The 13,902-nt window shown below is 38.5% G+C and overlaps 1 protein-coding gene across 6 annotated transcripts in view; it reads right to left on the bottom strand.

Annotated features, from left to right (window-relative positions):
- The window catches only part of LOC105473010 (drosha ribonuclease III), a 137,914-nt gene that overhangs the window by 45,436 nt on the left and 78,576 nt on the right, over window positions 1–13,902 (bottom strand). For all 6 annotated transcript variants that reach the window (XM_011726567.2, XM_011726569.2, XM_011726571.3 and 3 more), the window contains 3 exons: window positions 8,216–8,323; window positions 5,961–6,099; window positions 5,226–5,286 (listed from right to left, as the gene is read on the bottom strand). In XM_011726567.2, coding sequence (XP_011724869.2) covers window positions 5,226–5,286; window positions 5,961–6,099; window positions 8,216–8,323 — 308 coding nt within the window. The remainder of the gene's footprint in view (window positions 1–5,225; window positions 5,287–5,960; window positions 6,100–8,215; window positions 8,324–13,902) is intronic.

Here is a 13,902-nt window from a genome sequence, read left to right as displayed (position 1 = left end):
TAATACATGGATTACTTGAATGCCACCAAAGGCCTAATCCTTCAGACACCCTTTTTGTGGTTAACAGTTCATCACAATTTGCATGAATGAATTAAATATAACTATTCAGCTCACATTTAGTTGGTTAAACACTGACGTTTTTAAAATTATGGGTGGCATATTCGCTTGAGATAACAGCATCATAAAAGTTAATTATTTTGTAGTTTTCATGGGCAGCCAGGCTATCAAGAATTATTTATTAATTTTAAGGCTTCATGCCTTTTTTGTAAACCCTAGCCCAACCCAAATGAGATTAAGAAAGATACTACCCAGCCATTTAAACTGCTGACCATAACCCTTCTTGATCCCCCCCGTTGCCCTATTTATCTAGTCAATAAGTAAATAGCCTGGGATAAAGTAGTATGATGAATGGCATTCCTTCTTTTAATACTTATTTACTGAGTACTTGTTCTGTGAAAGGTCCTAGTTACAAAGAATGGAGAGAAAAAACATGGGTAGGACCATAGAACTTCAAAATCCTTACAGTCCAGTAAAGAAAAATAGCCCCATAACACAATTATGGGTGCACAGAAGAACAAGAATATGTACCATAAAATAAATACCAGCAGGATTTGAGCCGGATATTACAAGGTTACATGGGCATTACAGAGGAAGTTTTACAATGACGATCAGCACACAGGGAAGGGACAGGGTATGCTTGACAACCCAGGTAAGCAGCCCTGTCTTACTTGGGTAAATCTGTGAGAAGCTGTGCCCAGCTGTGGACTGCTAGCTGATAGCAGTCAACTAGCAGCAGATCCTGGCAGCCAACGCCAAGAGGCTCTCTCTGAACAGACACTTGGGGTCAACTCTGCATCAGCAAAAAAATCATATTCAGGGCAAGAGCCTCTCAACACAAGCAGCAAAGGCCAAATGTCAAAGGACAAGAGAGATTATTTGTTTATTCTCTGTCAATATCATTTTCAAAATGGTAAATTCAAACATCACACAGTTTCTCAGGTGTCATCCCTTCTGCCATGGTAAGAAAGCCACCTGTTTGTAACAGAGCAAAAGAAAACATAAATCATGGGGTTCGAATGATGTTACCAAAAGACATAATTTACATACCAACAACTGCGGGAGGGGAAGATGAGACAAAGATGATTTAAAGCCAGATTTTCATCATTGAAAAGTACATGTCTATGGTGTTTGTGTAGCCATGTTAGAGGGCTATGGGTATTTAGGATTCTACTTATCAAAATACAGACTTTACAACATCACAGGAAAAGAAAACTACAAACCAGTATCTTGTGAATATAGACACACAAATCCTAAGCAAAATACTACCAAACTGAATACAGCAGCACATGAGAAGAATGAGATAACCAAACTGAATACAGCAGCACATGAGAAGAATAAAACCATGGTCACACCATCCCCAAGGGTGTGATTAAGAGCTGTTTTAATTCATTCTTTTCTGATCTTAGACTCTCACAGAATATCACGTGAGGTGTATGGGCAGATGATCATTTTCAAACAAGAATTTTAAAGCTCTATCCTGCTTTTCCTTTTACCTCTTGATTGAAGAGGTTTGGTTTATGATAACCTCAAAGGCAACAACTCAAGGCAAGTCAATTTTTTAAAAACCTGACACATGAAGGAGATATTGGAAAAGGAAGCCATGTCAGCCATTGCTGGCAATTTTTGTGGAGGCCAGTGGGCAGCTGAAGTAATTGCCTCAAATTCCTGTCACTTCCAACCCTACTCTGTCCACCTTTAATCCATCTGTCTGGATCCCCAGAATGATAAGCATAGCTATTCCACTTTCCAACCCCCCATCTTAAAAAGAAAGCCACCCTCAAGTAATTTCCTCTACTGGCTTTCCAAATAGAACCTGCTGTACCTCACACACAAAGATAATCCTCCTTGCAAGCAACCCCAGAACCTCATCAGCCATTAAGCATTTGCTTCCATTCAGTTTTCAAACTGTGTTGTTTATATAGACCTAGGCCATTCCATTCCCAGATTCTTCGAAGGCCTCAAGACCACACATAAATGAGAATATCAATATGGGAAGGTATCTTATAAAACCAGGAAATTAAATAAGAAAAGCTAACGTACAAAACTTTCTGACTCGTTATATGAGGCTAGTATTACCATTGTAATGAAACTAGACAAATCATCACAGGAAAAGAAAACTACAAACCAGTATCTTGTGAATACAGACACACAAATCCTAAGCAAAATACTACCAAACTGAATACAGCAGCACATGAGAAGAATGAGACACCACAATCAAGTGGGAGGCATTCCAGGAAAGCCAGGTTGGTTTAACACCCCAAATCAATTAGAATAAGAGAATAAAATGACATGATTATGTTAACAGCTACCGAAAAAGCATGTGACAAAATTCAACACCATTTCATGATAAAAACACTTAGCAACTAAGAATAGAAGAGACCTTCTTTACTCTGATAAAAAGCATCTATAAAAACCCAACAGCTAACATCATCCTCAATAGTGAAAGACTGAATGCTTCCTACTGAGATTAGGAAGACAAAGATCTGCTCTCAATACTTCTATTCAGTATTGTACTGAAGGCTCTAGACAGGGCAACTAAGTTAAGAAAATTAAATTAAAAGGATTACACAGGAAGAAATAAAACTATTGCTATTTGTAGATAATATTAGTTCATGTATAAAAAAATCCTAAGGAATCCACTAAAAAACTATTAGACGTAATAAACAGGAACAACAAGGTTGGAGGTCATAAGACCAATACACCAAAATTAACTGTATTTCCATACACTTTCAATGAACAACCTGAAAATGAAATTAAGAAATCAATTCCAGGCCAGGCGCAGTGGCTCACACCTGTAATCCCAGCACTTTGAGAGGCTGAGGCGGGCGGATCACGAGGTCAGGAGATGGAGACCATCCTGGCCAACATGATGAAACCCCATCCCTACTAAAAATACAAAAAAATAGCCAGGCATAGGGGCGGGCGCCTGTAGTCCCAGCTACTCAGGAGGCCGAGGCAGGAGAATGGCGTGAGTCTGGGAGGTGTAGCTTGCAGTGAGCCAAGATCGTACCACTGCACTCCAGGCTGGGCGACAGAGCGAGACTCCATCTCAAAAAAAAAAAAAAAGATTCCATTTATAACAGCACAAAAAAGAATAACATACTTCAGAATAAATTTTGCAAAAGATGTGCAAAATGTATACTCTGAAAACCATAAAACATTTTGAAAAAATTTTAAAAGACAGATAAATGGAAAGACATCCAAGTTCATGAATCAGAAAACTTAAGATTAAGATGGTAAGCCTGGGCAACATAGCAAGACCCCTGTCTCTATGTAAAAAAAAAAGAAAAAGAAAAAGAAAAAAAAAGGTTAAGATGGTAATCATCAACCTAAATGCCCTTCAATGATAGACTGCATAAAGAAAATTTGGGGCCAGGCACAGTGACTCAGGTCTGTAATCCCAGCACTTTGGGAGCTCAAGGCAGATGGATAACTTGAGGCCAGGAGTTGGAGACCAGCCTGGCCAACATGGCGAAACCTCGTCTCTACCAAAAATATAAAACTTAGTCAGGCACGCTGGTGCACACCTGTAATCCCAGCTACTCAGGTGACTGAGGTGTGAGAATCGCTTGAACCCAGGAGGCGGAGGTTGCAGTGAGCCAAGATCATGCCACTGCACTGCAGCCTGGGCAACAGAATGAGACACTGTCTCAAAAAAAAAAAGAAAAAAAATGTGGTACTTCTACACCATGGAATACTATGTAGCCATAAAAACAAATGAGATCATATCCTTTGCAGGAACATGGATAGAGCTGGAGGCCATTATCCCTAACAAACGAACAAAGGAACAGAAAACCAAATGCCACAGATTACATGGACACATAGAGGAGGACAACACACAATGGGGCCTTTCAGAGGGTGGAGAACGAAAGGAGGCAGAGGATAAGGAAAAATAACTAATAGCTATTAGGCTTAATACCTGGGTGATAAAATAATCTGTACAACAAACCTCCATGACACAAGTTTACCTATGTAACAAACCACACTTTAAATAAACATTTTTTAAAAAGATGGTAATGATTTCCAAATTGATCTACAGAATCAACATAATGCCTATCAAAATCCCTACTGACTTCTTTGCAAAAATTGACAAGCTAATCCAAAAATTTGTGAGGAAATGCAATAAACTCAGGATAGTTAAAACTTCATCAAAAGTTTTGTACTTCAAAGGCCATCATCGGGAGAGAAAAGACAACTCACAGAATGAAAAAAATGTTTGCAAATCTGATAAGGAATTTGTATCTGAGAATATATTTAAAAACTATTATAACTCAATAATTTAGAATAACCCAATTAAAAATGGGAAAAGGATTTGAACAGATACTTCTCCGAAGAAGATGAACAAATAGTCAATAAGCACATGAAAAGATGCTCAATTTCATGAGCTCTGATGGAAATGCAAATCAAAACCACAATGACATAATACTTCATATTTACTAGAATAGAAGGGCTAGAATAAAAAAGACAGACAATAACAAGTGTTGACAAAAATGTAAAGACATTGGATCCCTGCTTATTGCTACTGGGAATATAAGATGGTGCAGCCACTTGGGAAAACAGTCTGGCAGTTCCTTAAAAGGTTAAACAGAGTTACCATATGACCCAGCAATTCTACTCCTAAGTGTATACCCAAGGGAAATCAAAATATATGTCCAAACAAAATCTGTACATAAATATTCACAGCAGCATTATTCACCAGCCAAAAAGTACAAACAATCTAAATGCCCATTAACTGAAGGACAGATACATAAAATATGGTATGCTCACATCATGGAATATTATTTAGCAATAAAAATAATGAAGTATTGACACATACCATACTATGGACAAATCCTGAAAACATGCTAGGTAAAAGAAGACAATTGCAAAGAACTGACTTACATGATACCTTTCACATAAAATGTTCAGAAGAGACAAATCCATAGAGGTTGAAAATAAATTGGTGGTTGCCTAGGACTGGGCAGGCTAAGGAACATGGGGAGAGATTACTAATGGGTACCGGGTTTCTCTTTGGGGTAATGTCAATGTTGCAAAATTAGATAATGGCCATGGATACACAATTTTGTGAACTTACTAAAAACCCTGAATTGTATGCTTTAAATGAGTAAATTGTATAGTATGTGAATTACATATCAATCAAGTTGTTTTTTAAAAATCAACTTTACCTTGAGGGAGTTGGGTCATCTTGGCCAAGGCGTGACATAATATTTATCAAGGTGTTAATCCCTATTTAAAATAAAAACAAATACACAAGTAAATACGGATAGAAGAATTATAGGACCATCATATTACAGTAGAAAAAAATTATCTCATGTCAATGTGATTTTAAAAGATTTGGAATCTACCTGTCTAAAAGTGTAATAAACAATTATTTAAAACACTGGATAGGAAAAAGAAATTTTTCTAAAAAACTCATCAACCCTTATTATAGTTCTTGCTCAAAGTAAATATTATAAAAGAGTCCATGCGGTGGCTCTAGGCGCGGTGGCTCATGTCTGTAACCTCAGCACTTTGGGAGGCAGAGGCGGGTAGATCACTTGAGGTCAGGAGTTCAAGACCAGTCTGGCCAATATGGCAAAACCCTGTCTCTAATAAAAATACAAAAAAACTAGCCAAGTATGGTGGCATATGCCTGTAATCCCAGCTATTCAGGAGGCTAAGGCAGGAGAATCGCTTGAACCCAGCAGGCAAAAGTTGCAGTGAGCTGAGATTGTGCCACTGCACTCCAGCCTAGGTGACAGAGTGAGACTCTGTCTCAAAAAAAAAAAAGAGTCAGTAATCACTAGAATATGAAATGGTGAAAGAGTCACCCAGGGAACCATTCCTAGAAGCGAAATAATTTACAACAGAAAACACAGGCCAAAATAGGATCTTCACATCTTAAAATCATCCAGACATACCTTTCTTCCGCATGTGCATGTGATGAACTTTTCTGTCTCCATATTTGGGCTGCCGAATTCCACAGTTAGACAAAGAATTCCTGGCATGATCAGGATTCATTCCAAAATTTAAATGATGACTTGGATGAGTCATGGCCAGCTAAAATTTCAATAAAATAAGTTCAGTCTTTAAAACAGCATAAACTAGATGCAATGGTTCACACCTGTAATCCTAAGGTGGAAGGACCACTTTAGCCCAAGAGATCAAGACCAGCCTGGCAATACAGTGAGACGCCATCTCTACAAAAAATAAAAAATTAGCCTGGTGTGGTGGCACATGACTGGAGTCCCAGCTACTCAAGAGGCTGAGGTGGGAGGATCACTTGAGCCCAGGAGGTCGAGGCGGCAGTGAGCTATGATCACACCACTGCACTCTAGCGTGGGTGACAGAGGGAGACCCTGTCTCAAAAAACAAAAACAAAACAAAAACTCAGCATGGGGGCACCATCTTTGTATCATCCTAAATTAAGCAGGAAAGGGAGCTGTCTGTCCATTTGAATTTTAAGCTCTGATCTTTCCATCTTATCTCCCCAAGTATCTGCAAACAGACGACCTACAGAATGGCAGAAAATATTTGCATACTATATATCCAACAAAGGACTAATATCCAGAATCCACAAGGAACTAAAACAAATCAGCCAGAAATAATAATAATAATACTAATAATCCCATTAAAACGGCAAATGACATGAACAAACATTTTTCAAAAGAAGATATAAAAATGGCCAACCAACATGAAAGAATGTTCAACATCACTAATCATGAGGGAAATGCAAATTAAAACCACAAGGAGATACCACCTACCACTCTGCCCCAGTCAGAGTGGCCATTATTTAAAAATCAGAAAACAGCAGGTGTTGGTGTGATGCAGTGAAAAGGGAAGGCTTATAATACACTGAACTTTATATAAGCTATATGAATTAGTATAACCTCTACGAAAAACAGTATGGAGATTTCTCAAGAAACTAAAAGTGGATCTAACACTTGATTCAGTCCTCCCACTACTGTGTATCTACCCAAAGGAAAAGAAGTCATTCTATCAAAAAGACACCTGCACTTCTATGTTTACTGCAGCACAATTACAATTGCAAAGCTATGGAATCAACTTAAGTGTCTATCAACTGATGAGTGGATAAAGAAAACGTGGGACACATATACCATGGAACACTACTCCACAATAAAAATAATGAAATAATGGCTTTTGCAGCAACTCAGTTGGAACCACAGGCCATTATCCTAAGTTAATTAACTCAGAAACAGAAAACCAAATGTTGCATCTTCTCACTCACAAGTAGGAGCTAAGCTATGGGTACCCAGGGTCATACAGAGTGGTATAATGGATGCTGGAGACTCAGATGAAGAGTGTTGGGAGGAGGGTGAGGGATGAAAAACTACCTATTGGGTGTATGTACACTATTCAAGTGACAGGTACACTAAAAGCCCAGACTTCACCACTGTACAAATCATCCATGTAACCAAAAACCACTTGTACCCCTAAATCTACTGAAAAAAATGTTTAAGTGACCAAAACAAATTTCCAGATCTCTGACGCAAGCCCTGTTCTGGAAACAAACGTAAAAACCCACATCTTTAGGTTGAGCGCAGTAGCTCACACCTATAATCCCAGCACTTTGGGAGGTCGAGGTGGGCCCGGCGGATCACCTGATGTCAGGAGTTTGAGACCAGCCTGGCCAACAGGGCAAAAGCCCGTCTCTACTAAAAATACAAAAATTAGCTGGGCATGGTGGCAGGCACCTGTAATCCCAGCCACTCAGGAGCCTGAGGCAAGAGAATCGCTTGAACCCGGGAGGCGGAGGTTGCAGTGAGCTGAGACTGCGCCATTGCACTCCACCCTGGGCAACAAGAGCAAAACTCTATACCAGAAAAGAAAAAAAAAAAAAAAACTACATCTTTCAGAGAAGTTAGAATTCTCAGCACCTGAAAAGGAGAGACATAAAGGAGGAAAAGCTGGAAGAAGGTACTCAGATATGACAAATTTCAGTTTTAGTCAATTTTTTTAGGGATGATCTCAAATAAATGTAAGAGAATGGGCTGGAAAGTAGCAGAGGCAACCAGGGTAGAGCAATGGAGAGAACTATGTTTTTATCAATCCCTGTCACTTCCCAGGATAGAAAACCCAATGTACCATTTGTGACGTGCAAGATTAATTACTCCTATCTTGTTATGACGTGAGTTTACAGGAGAATAATTCTTACCTGTAACAGACAACGATCTTGGAAAGTATATCCTATCAACTTGTCCAAATGCATTAGGCACTGGTGGTAGCGGATATGATGGGTCAGAACAGGTAACATCATTGCATGCTAGGAAAAAAAAAAAAAAGTATTCAATATGTTTAACTTTATAAAAACTTATAAAGTCACTTCATTTGTTTTACAACAAGTCAGAACCATTTTCACATTCCAAATTCCATCTCACTAAGTCCTCAAACAGCTTATTGGCTTCATGGCATTCGGAGAATCCTCTGTGAGAGACTGTAGCTGTTGAGAGTATATAGTCTCTAGAATCAGAATGCCTGGGTCCAAATCCTGCTCTGCCACTTATTCACTGTGTGACCTGGGGCAAGTTATCTTACCTCTCTGCTTCAGTTTCCTCATCTGCACAATGAGAATAATAAATATACCTACTTTCAAGGATAGCTAAAAGGATTAAAAGAGGAAATACAAAAATCTTCTTAGAACAAGGTCTGTTAGCCCTCATTCCATTAGGAATAGCCCTGGTTCTATCAGTATTCAGCAGGGTAGCTTTGAGTAAGTCACATGCATTTCTGTGCCTCCTTGTCTACCTTTAATTAAAGGGGAATGGATTAGGATTCATTCATTTTGAAACTTTTTTAGGCTCAAGATATTTTTGAGAATCCAAGAAAAATGATTCTTTCCCCAGAAAAATGTCCTTGTGCACAAACATGCAAAAGTTGTACACAATTTTAATGGGTTCACAAACCCCTGAAGCCCATGATTATCCTTTAAGAGCTTCTCAACCAGATATGCCACCCTAGGTTTAACATTTAATGATCTAACATTCTGAAGACAATTTTTAGAAAGACACCAGTACAGTTAAGGTACCCAAGGACACAGAATTTAAATTTTTCCTTCAATCTCTTTTCATTTGGCTATAAATTCCTTATTGGGAGATAATTTCATGGAAGGCATATCTTTTTCTTTTCCTTAATACTGTTCCCAAGAACACAAAAGAATGTAGGGAGTCATTCTTATTCATCAGAACCTGGAGGATGGACCCAGCCCACAGAATGACTGACATATGCTTTATATTATTTCAGTCTTTGAAGTATTTTAAGCTGGCATTGTTTAAAAGTACATGAAAATGGATTTGCTTCAAACTATAGAAATTAGTTATGTTATTAACTTATAAAGAAAGATTCATTCTACCAAATAGGATCTCTAATCAACAAAAAAATCTTTCTTGCCAGTTCAATTCAGTAAGTATATAATTGAGCACCTCCACGTGCAAGGCCTTACAATATGTGTGGGAGACAGAAAAGGTGAAGACATTGTTTTTGCCATTAAAGCTAGAAATATGCCATTAGAATTTTAATTATCAGCACTTTAACCACTTTGTTTTTGTAAGTGCTGTATTGATAAACACAACAATATGGAAACAACATGCACAATCAAATATAATAGCTTTCCAGCCATTTAAACTGCAGGAAGCTCAAGAGTTGATGCTAAAAACTCAAGGTGGATAGGACATGGGTTAGGACATGAAGACTACTCAGTGCAACTGCCTTTTCTAAAGCATGAACTCAACCTGGTGAATTGTTTACTTTCCTAATATTTCCTATGAGACATGAATCGCTGCCTGTCAGGAAAATAAAACCCTCTTTAGAGTCTGTTGATTATTTAAAAATTACCTTTTTTTTTTTTTTTTTTTTTGAGACAGGGTCTCACTCTGTCACCCAGGCTAGAGTGCAGTGACACAATCATAACTCACTGCAGCCTCGACCTTCCAGGCTCAAGAGATCCTCCCACCTCAGCCACCAAGCCCCAGCAGCTGGGACTACAGGTGTGCAACACCACACTCTGCTGATTTCTGTGTTTTTTGTAGAAATGAGGTTTCGCCATGTTGCCCAGGTTGGTCTTAAACTGCTAGGCTCAAGGTATCGGCCTGCCTCAGCCTCCCAAAGTGCTAAGATTACACAGGCATGAGCCAGTGCACCGGGCCCGAAAATTACTATTAACTTTAAGCCCAAATCTGTATCTTTGGAAGTTTTACCCCTTTAACCCAAGTTCTACCCAAAAACAAAATGCATTTAATGGCAGGCTTTCCACATCTTGTTTTAGCTAACCTACACCTTACTACCTTACTTCCTTTAACCTTTTCTCATGTAAAACAGCTTTGAATCCCTTAACCACTTTCTCTAAATCTGCTCCAAACAAAGCCTGTTTCTCCTTCCAAATAAACCTTTTGTGAGTACCATGGAAGGGTAAAGATGACCCATCTCCATCTTGAATCCCAGACATCAAGTCTCAGTGTTACCTACAAGACTTTAAATTTCTAGCTCAGTTTTTAAAAGTATCAGTCTTTGCAATATTAAAATACAATCATCTTTATGTCTGGCATCTTTATGTCTGCCAACCGCTTTAATTAAAAAAAAAAAAAAAAGAAACTCAAATTCTCCCATAAAAATAGAGCAACTAGACTAGCAAAATGAAAGACCAATGAACATTATCTACATAAAAACTAAATGACAAGGTACCCCCTTGAGTCCCTAACTAAGAGTGGATGAGGAGAAAGAGCTACGTCTCAGCATCTGTGTGAGAGAAGAGACAGGCCCTGATAATGGAAGAAACTCAAAATTAACAACACATGTTCACCGGAAATAACCCAAACTGGAGAGAGCTCTGCCGAATCTAATTCATTAAGTGAATACGGGAGGACAGTCTAACTGTGCTGAAGACACCTGGGACCTACAAACACTCAAAACAAAAAAACAAAAGGTGAAGCTCCCTACAAGGTAAAAGGCCCACAATGAGGAGAAAGTGCTGGGAGTGCAAGCCACATTTCGCTAGAGAGGGATAATGAAAGGCAAAAGAGAGAAGGTCCAGACAAAAGCAGAGGAGAGAAGCGGAGGGGGCAGATCTTAGTGTGAAGCCATATTATTTCTTTTATCACTGCAAAAACAACAGGAGGAGGAGCTCCAGAACCATGAAAAACTATCCTGGCTTATACCCCCTTTCTAAAAGTACAGGAAAATATTTCATTTAGTTTACTTAATTTTTAAGTTTCTTAAAGAGCAACAGAAAAGAATCATGATCAAATCCCATTCAAAGATGTTTCTAAGAAGAGGAGTAGAATAACATCCTTGCTGATAATAAAAACATTCCAGAGGCTGGATGCGGTGGGTCACGCCTGTAATCCCAGCACTTTGGGAGGCCGAGGTGGGTGGATCACGAAGTCAAGAGATCGAGATCATCCTGGCTAACACGGTGAGACCCCGTCTCTATTAAAAATACAAAAAATTATCTTGGTGGCGGGCACCTGTAGTCCCAGCGACTCGGGAGGCTGAGACAGAAGAATGGCATAAACCCGGGAGGAGGAGCTTGCAGTGAGCCGAGATCACGAGACTCTGTCTTAAAAAAAAAAAAGAAAAGAAAAAATTCCAGAGAAACATACCAATAACCTTCTAAGCAAAGAAATAAAACCATAGGAGGATTAACACAAATTACAAATAAATATTACATAAATTCGGAAATGAGATTAGAGGAAAGGAAGATTTGAAAAGAAGTGACAAAACTCAGGAAAAAGAAACATAAAAGGAGATAACCACTTCAAGACTAAAGAAGAAGGAACACAAAATCAGATTAACCCAATGAATAGTGCTTTTGAAAAATAGAAACGAAGAATTCAAGAGAAAATGATGGATCCAGAAGAGAAGCAAAACAGATATGACACAATATCTTATAAGAAGATATAAGATGCAAGAAGTAATTACTACTTCTTGAATGAAGAATTCAAGAGAACATGATAGATCCAGAAGAGAAGCAAAGAAAATATAAGATGCATATAGTGGAGTACTTTAAAAATCAAAATAAAAGAAAATAATGAAATGTGTAATACAAGAAAAAGAAAACTTTCCTGAGATAAAAGACAACTTGAAAGTATATACTGAAAGTATATACAGCATACCTGAAAAAATTAACTGAAAAGAGCTGAGACATATTCTAGCAAACTATTGGTTTCTAAAGAAAAAGAAAAAATCCTTTGGGCACTCAGACAAAAGGACCAACTCACTTAAACTCATATTGTTATCACACTTTTTTTTTTTTTTTTTTTTTGAGATGGGTTCTCACTCTGTTACCCAGTTTGGAGTACAGTGGCATGATCTCGGCTCACTGCAACCTCCATCTCCTAGGCTCAAGTGATCCTCCCACCTCAGCCTCCCAAGTAGCTGAGACCACAGGTGTGCACCGCCACACCCAGCTAATTTTTTGTAGAGCTGGGGTTTCGCCATGTTGCCCAGGCTGGTCTCAAACTCCTGAGCTCAGGTTATGCACTTGCCTTGGCCTCCCAAAGTGCTGGGATTACAGTCGTGAGTACCTATACCTGACCATATTGTTACCACACTTTTGACAGCTATGTTTCATGCCAGAAAACAATAAGAATGTATTTAAAATATTAAAGAAAGAAAATGTGATCCACAGATTTTATATCCAGCCAAACTGACCGTTAAAATAAAGACCACAGTCAAACTGTGAGGAACATGCAGAAACTCAAGGACCACTGTTTCTATAAGGCCTTCTTGAGGAATGGTTTAGAAAATGAGCTTCAGACAAATGAGAAAGGGGAGGTGGGAGATTGACAATGACATATGATCTGATGATTACTTGCAAATATATTTTTATTGGTAGATAATCACAAAGGAGTCGATATAAGAAATAATTAAACATTCTAACACTGATTAGTACAACCATCAGAAAACAAGGGAGAATAAGAAATATATAAAGAGTAGGATGAGGTTGCTGCCTGCCTTATTAACTTGCAACAAAAGGATATCACTTCAAATTAGATGCCAGGTGAGAGAGAGGATTATGGGAAGAAGCAGAGAGAAGCTACTTTTACTAAAAGACAACAAGATACACACACACACACATATACACATACACACAGAAAGAAAGAGAGGTAAGGGAGAAATGTAATTATACTATAAAGCTGTCAGTATAAAGGTAACCATTAGAATAAAAATACAAGTCTTCCTGAATACAAAGGATATAAAAAGGAAAAAAACAAAGCCAATATAATGGATTTCATAGTACCCACTAACATAAAACAGTTTTACAGACAGAAAGCCGAACATATCAATAAGCTCTATACATTGCTATGGAGTGACCTCCAGACACATGGTTTGTTGTTATTGTTGTTGTTGTTACTGTCGTTTTGTTTTGTTTTTTAGAGATGGGGTTTCACTCTGTCACCCATACTGGAGTACAGTGGTACAATCATAGCTCACTGCAGCTCCAAACTCCTGGGCTCAAGTGATCCTTCCACATCAGCCTCCTGAGTGGCTAGGACAACAGGTGTGCACCACCACACCTGGCTAAGTTTGCAATCCTCCTGCACTGGAGGAAGCACTGGAATTTATGGTCTGAGCCATCACACCTGGTCCAGACACATTGTTAAGTGAACAAAATCTCAGTAGAGAAAAGTGTGTTTAAGATACCACCATTCATACAAGAAAGAGGAAAACAAACAAAAATACATATATATTTGCTTATATAAAAATAAAAAATTAAGCCTTTTTTTTTTTTTTGATGGAGTCTCACTCTGTTTCCCAGGCTGGAGTGCAGTGGCGTGATCTTGCCCCATTGCAACCTCTGTCTCCTGGGTTCAAGCTATTTTCCTGCCTCAGTCTCCCAGGTAGCTG

The sequence above is a fragment of the Macaca nemestrina genome, chromosome 6 (assembly GCF_043159975.1).
Source record: "Macaca nemestrina isolate mMacNem1 chromosome 6, mMacNem.hap1, whole genome shotgun sequence".
In the NCBI taxonomy this organism is placed as follows: Eukaryota; Metazoa; Chordata; class Mammalia; order Primates; family Cercopithecidae; genus Macaca; species Macaca nemestrina.
The sequence above is the reverse complement of the archived record's forward strand: the minus strand, read 5'-3'. Positions and strand labels throughout refer to the sequence as shown.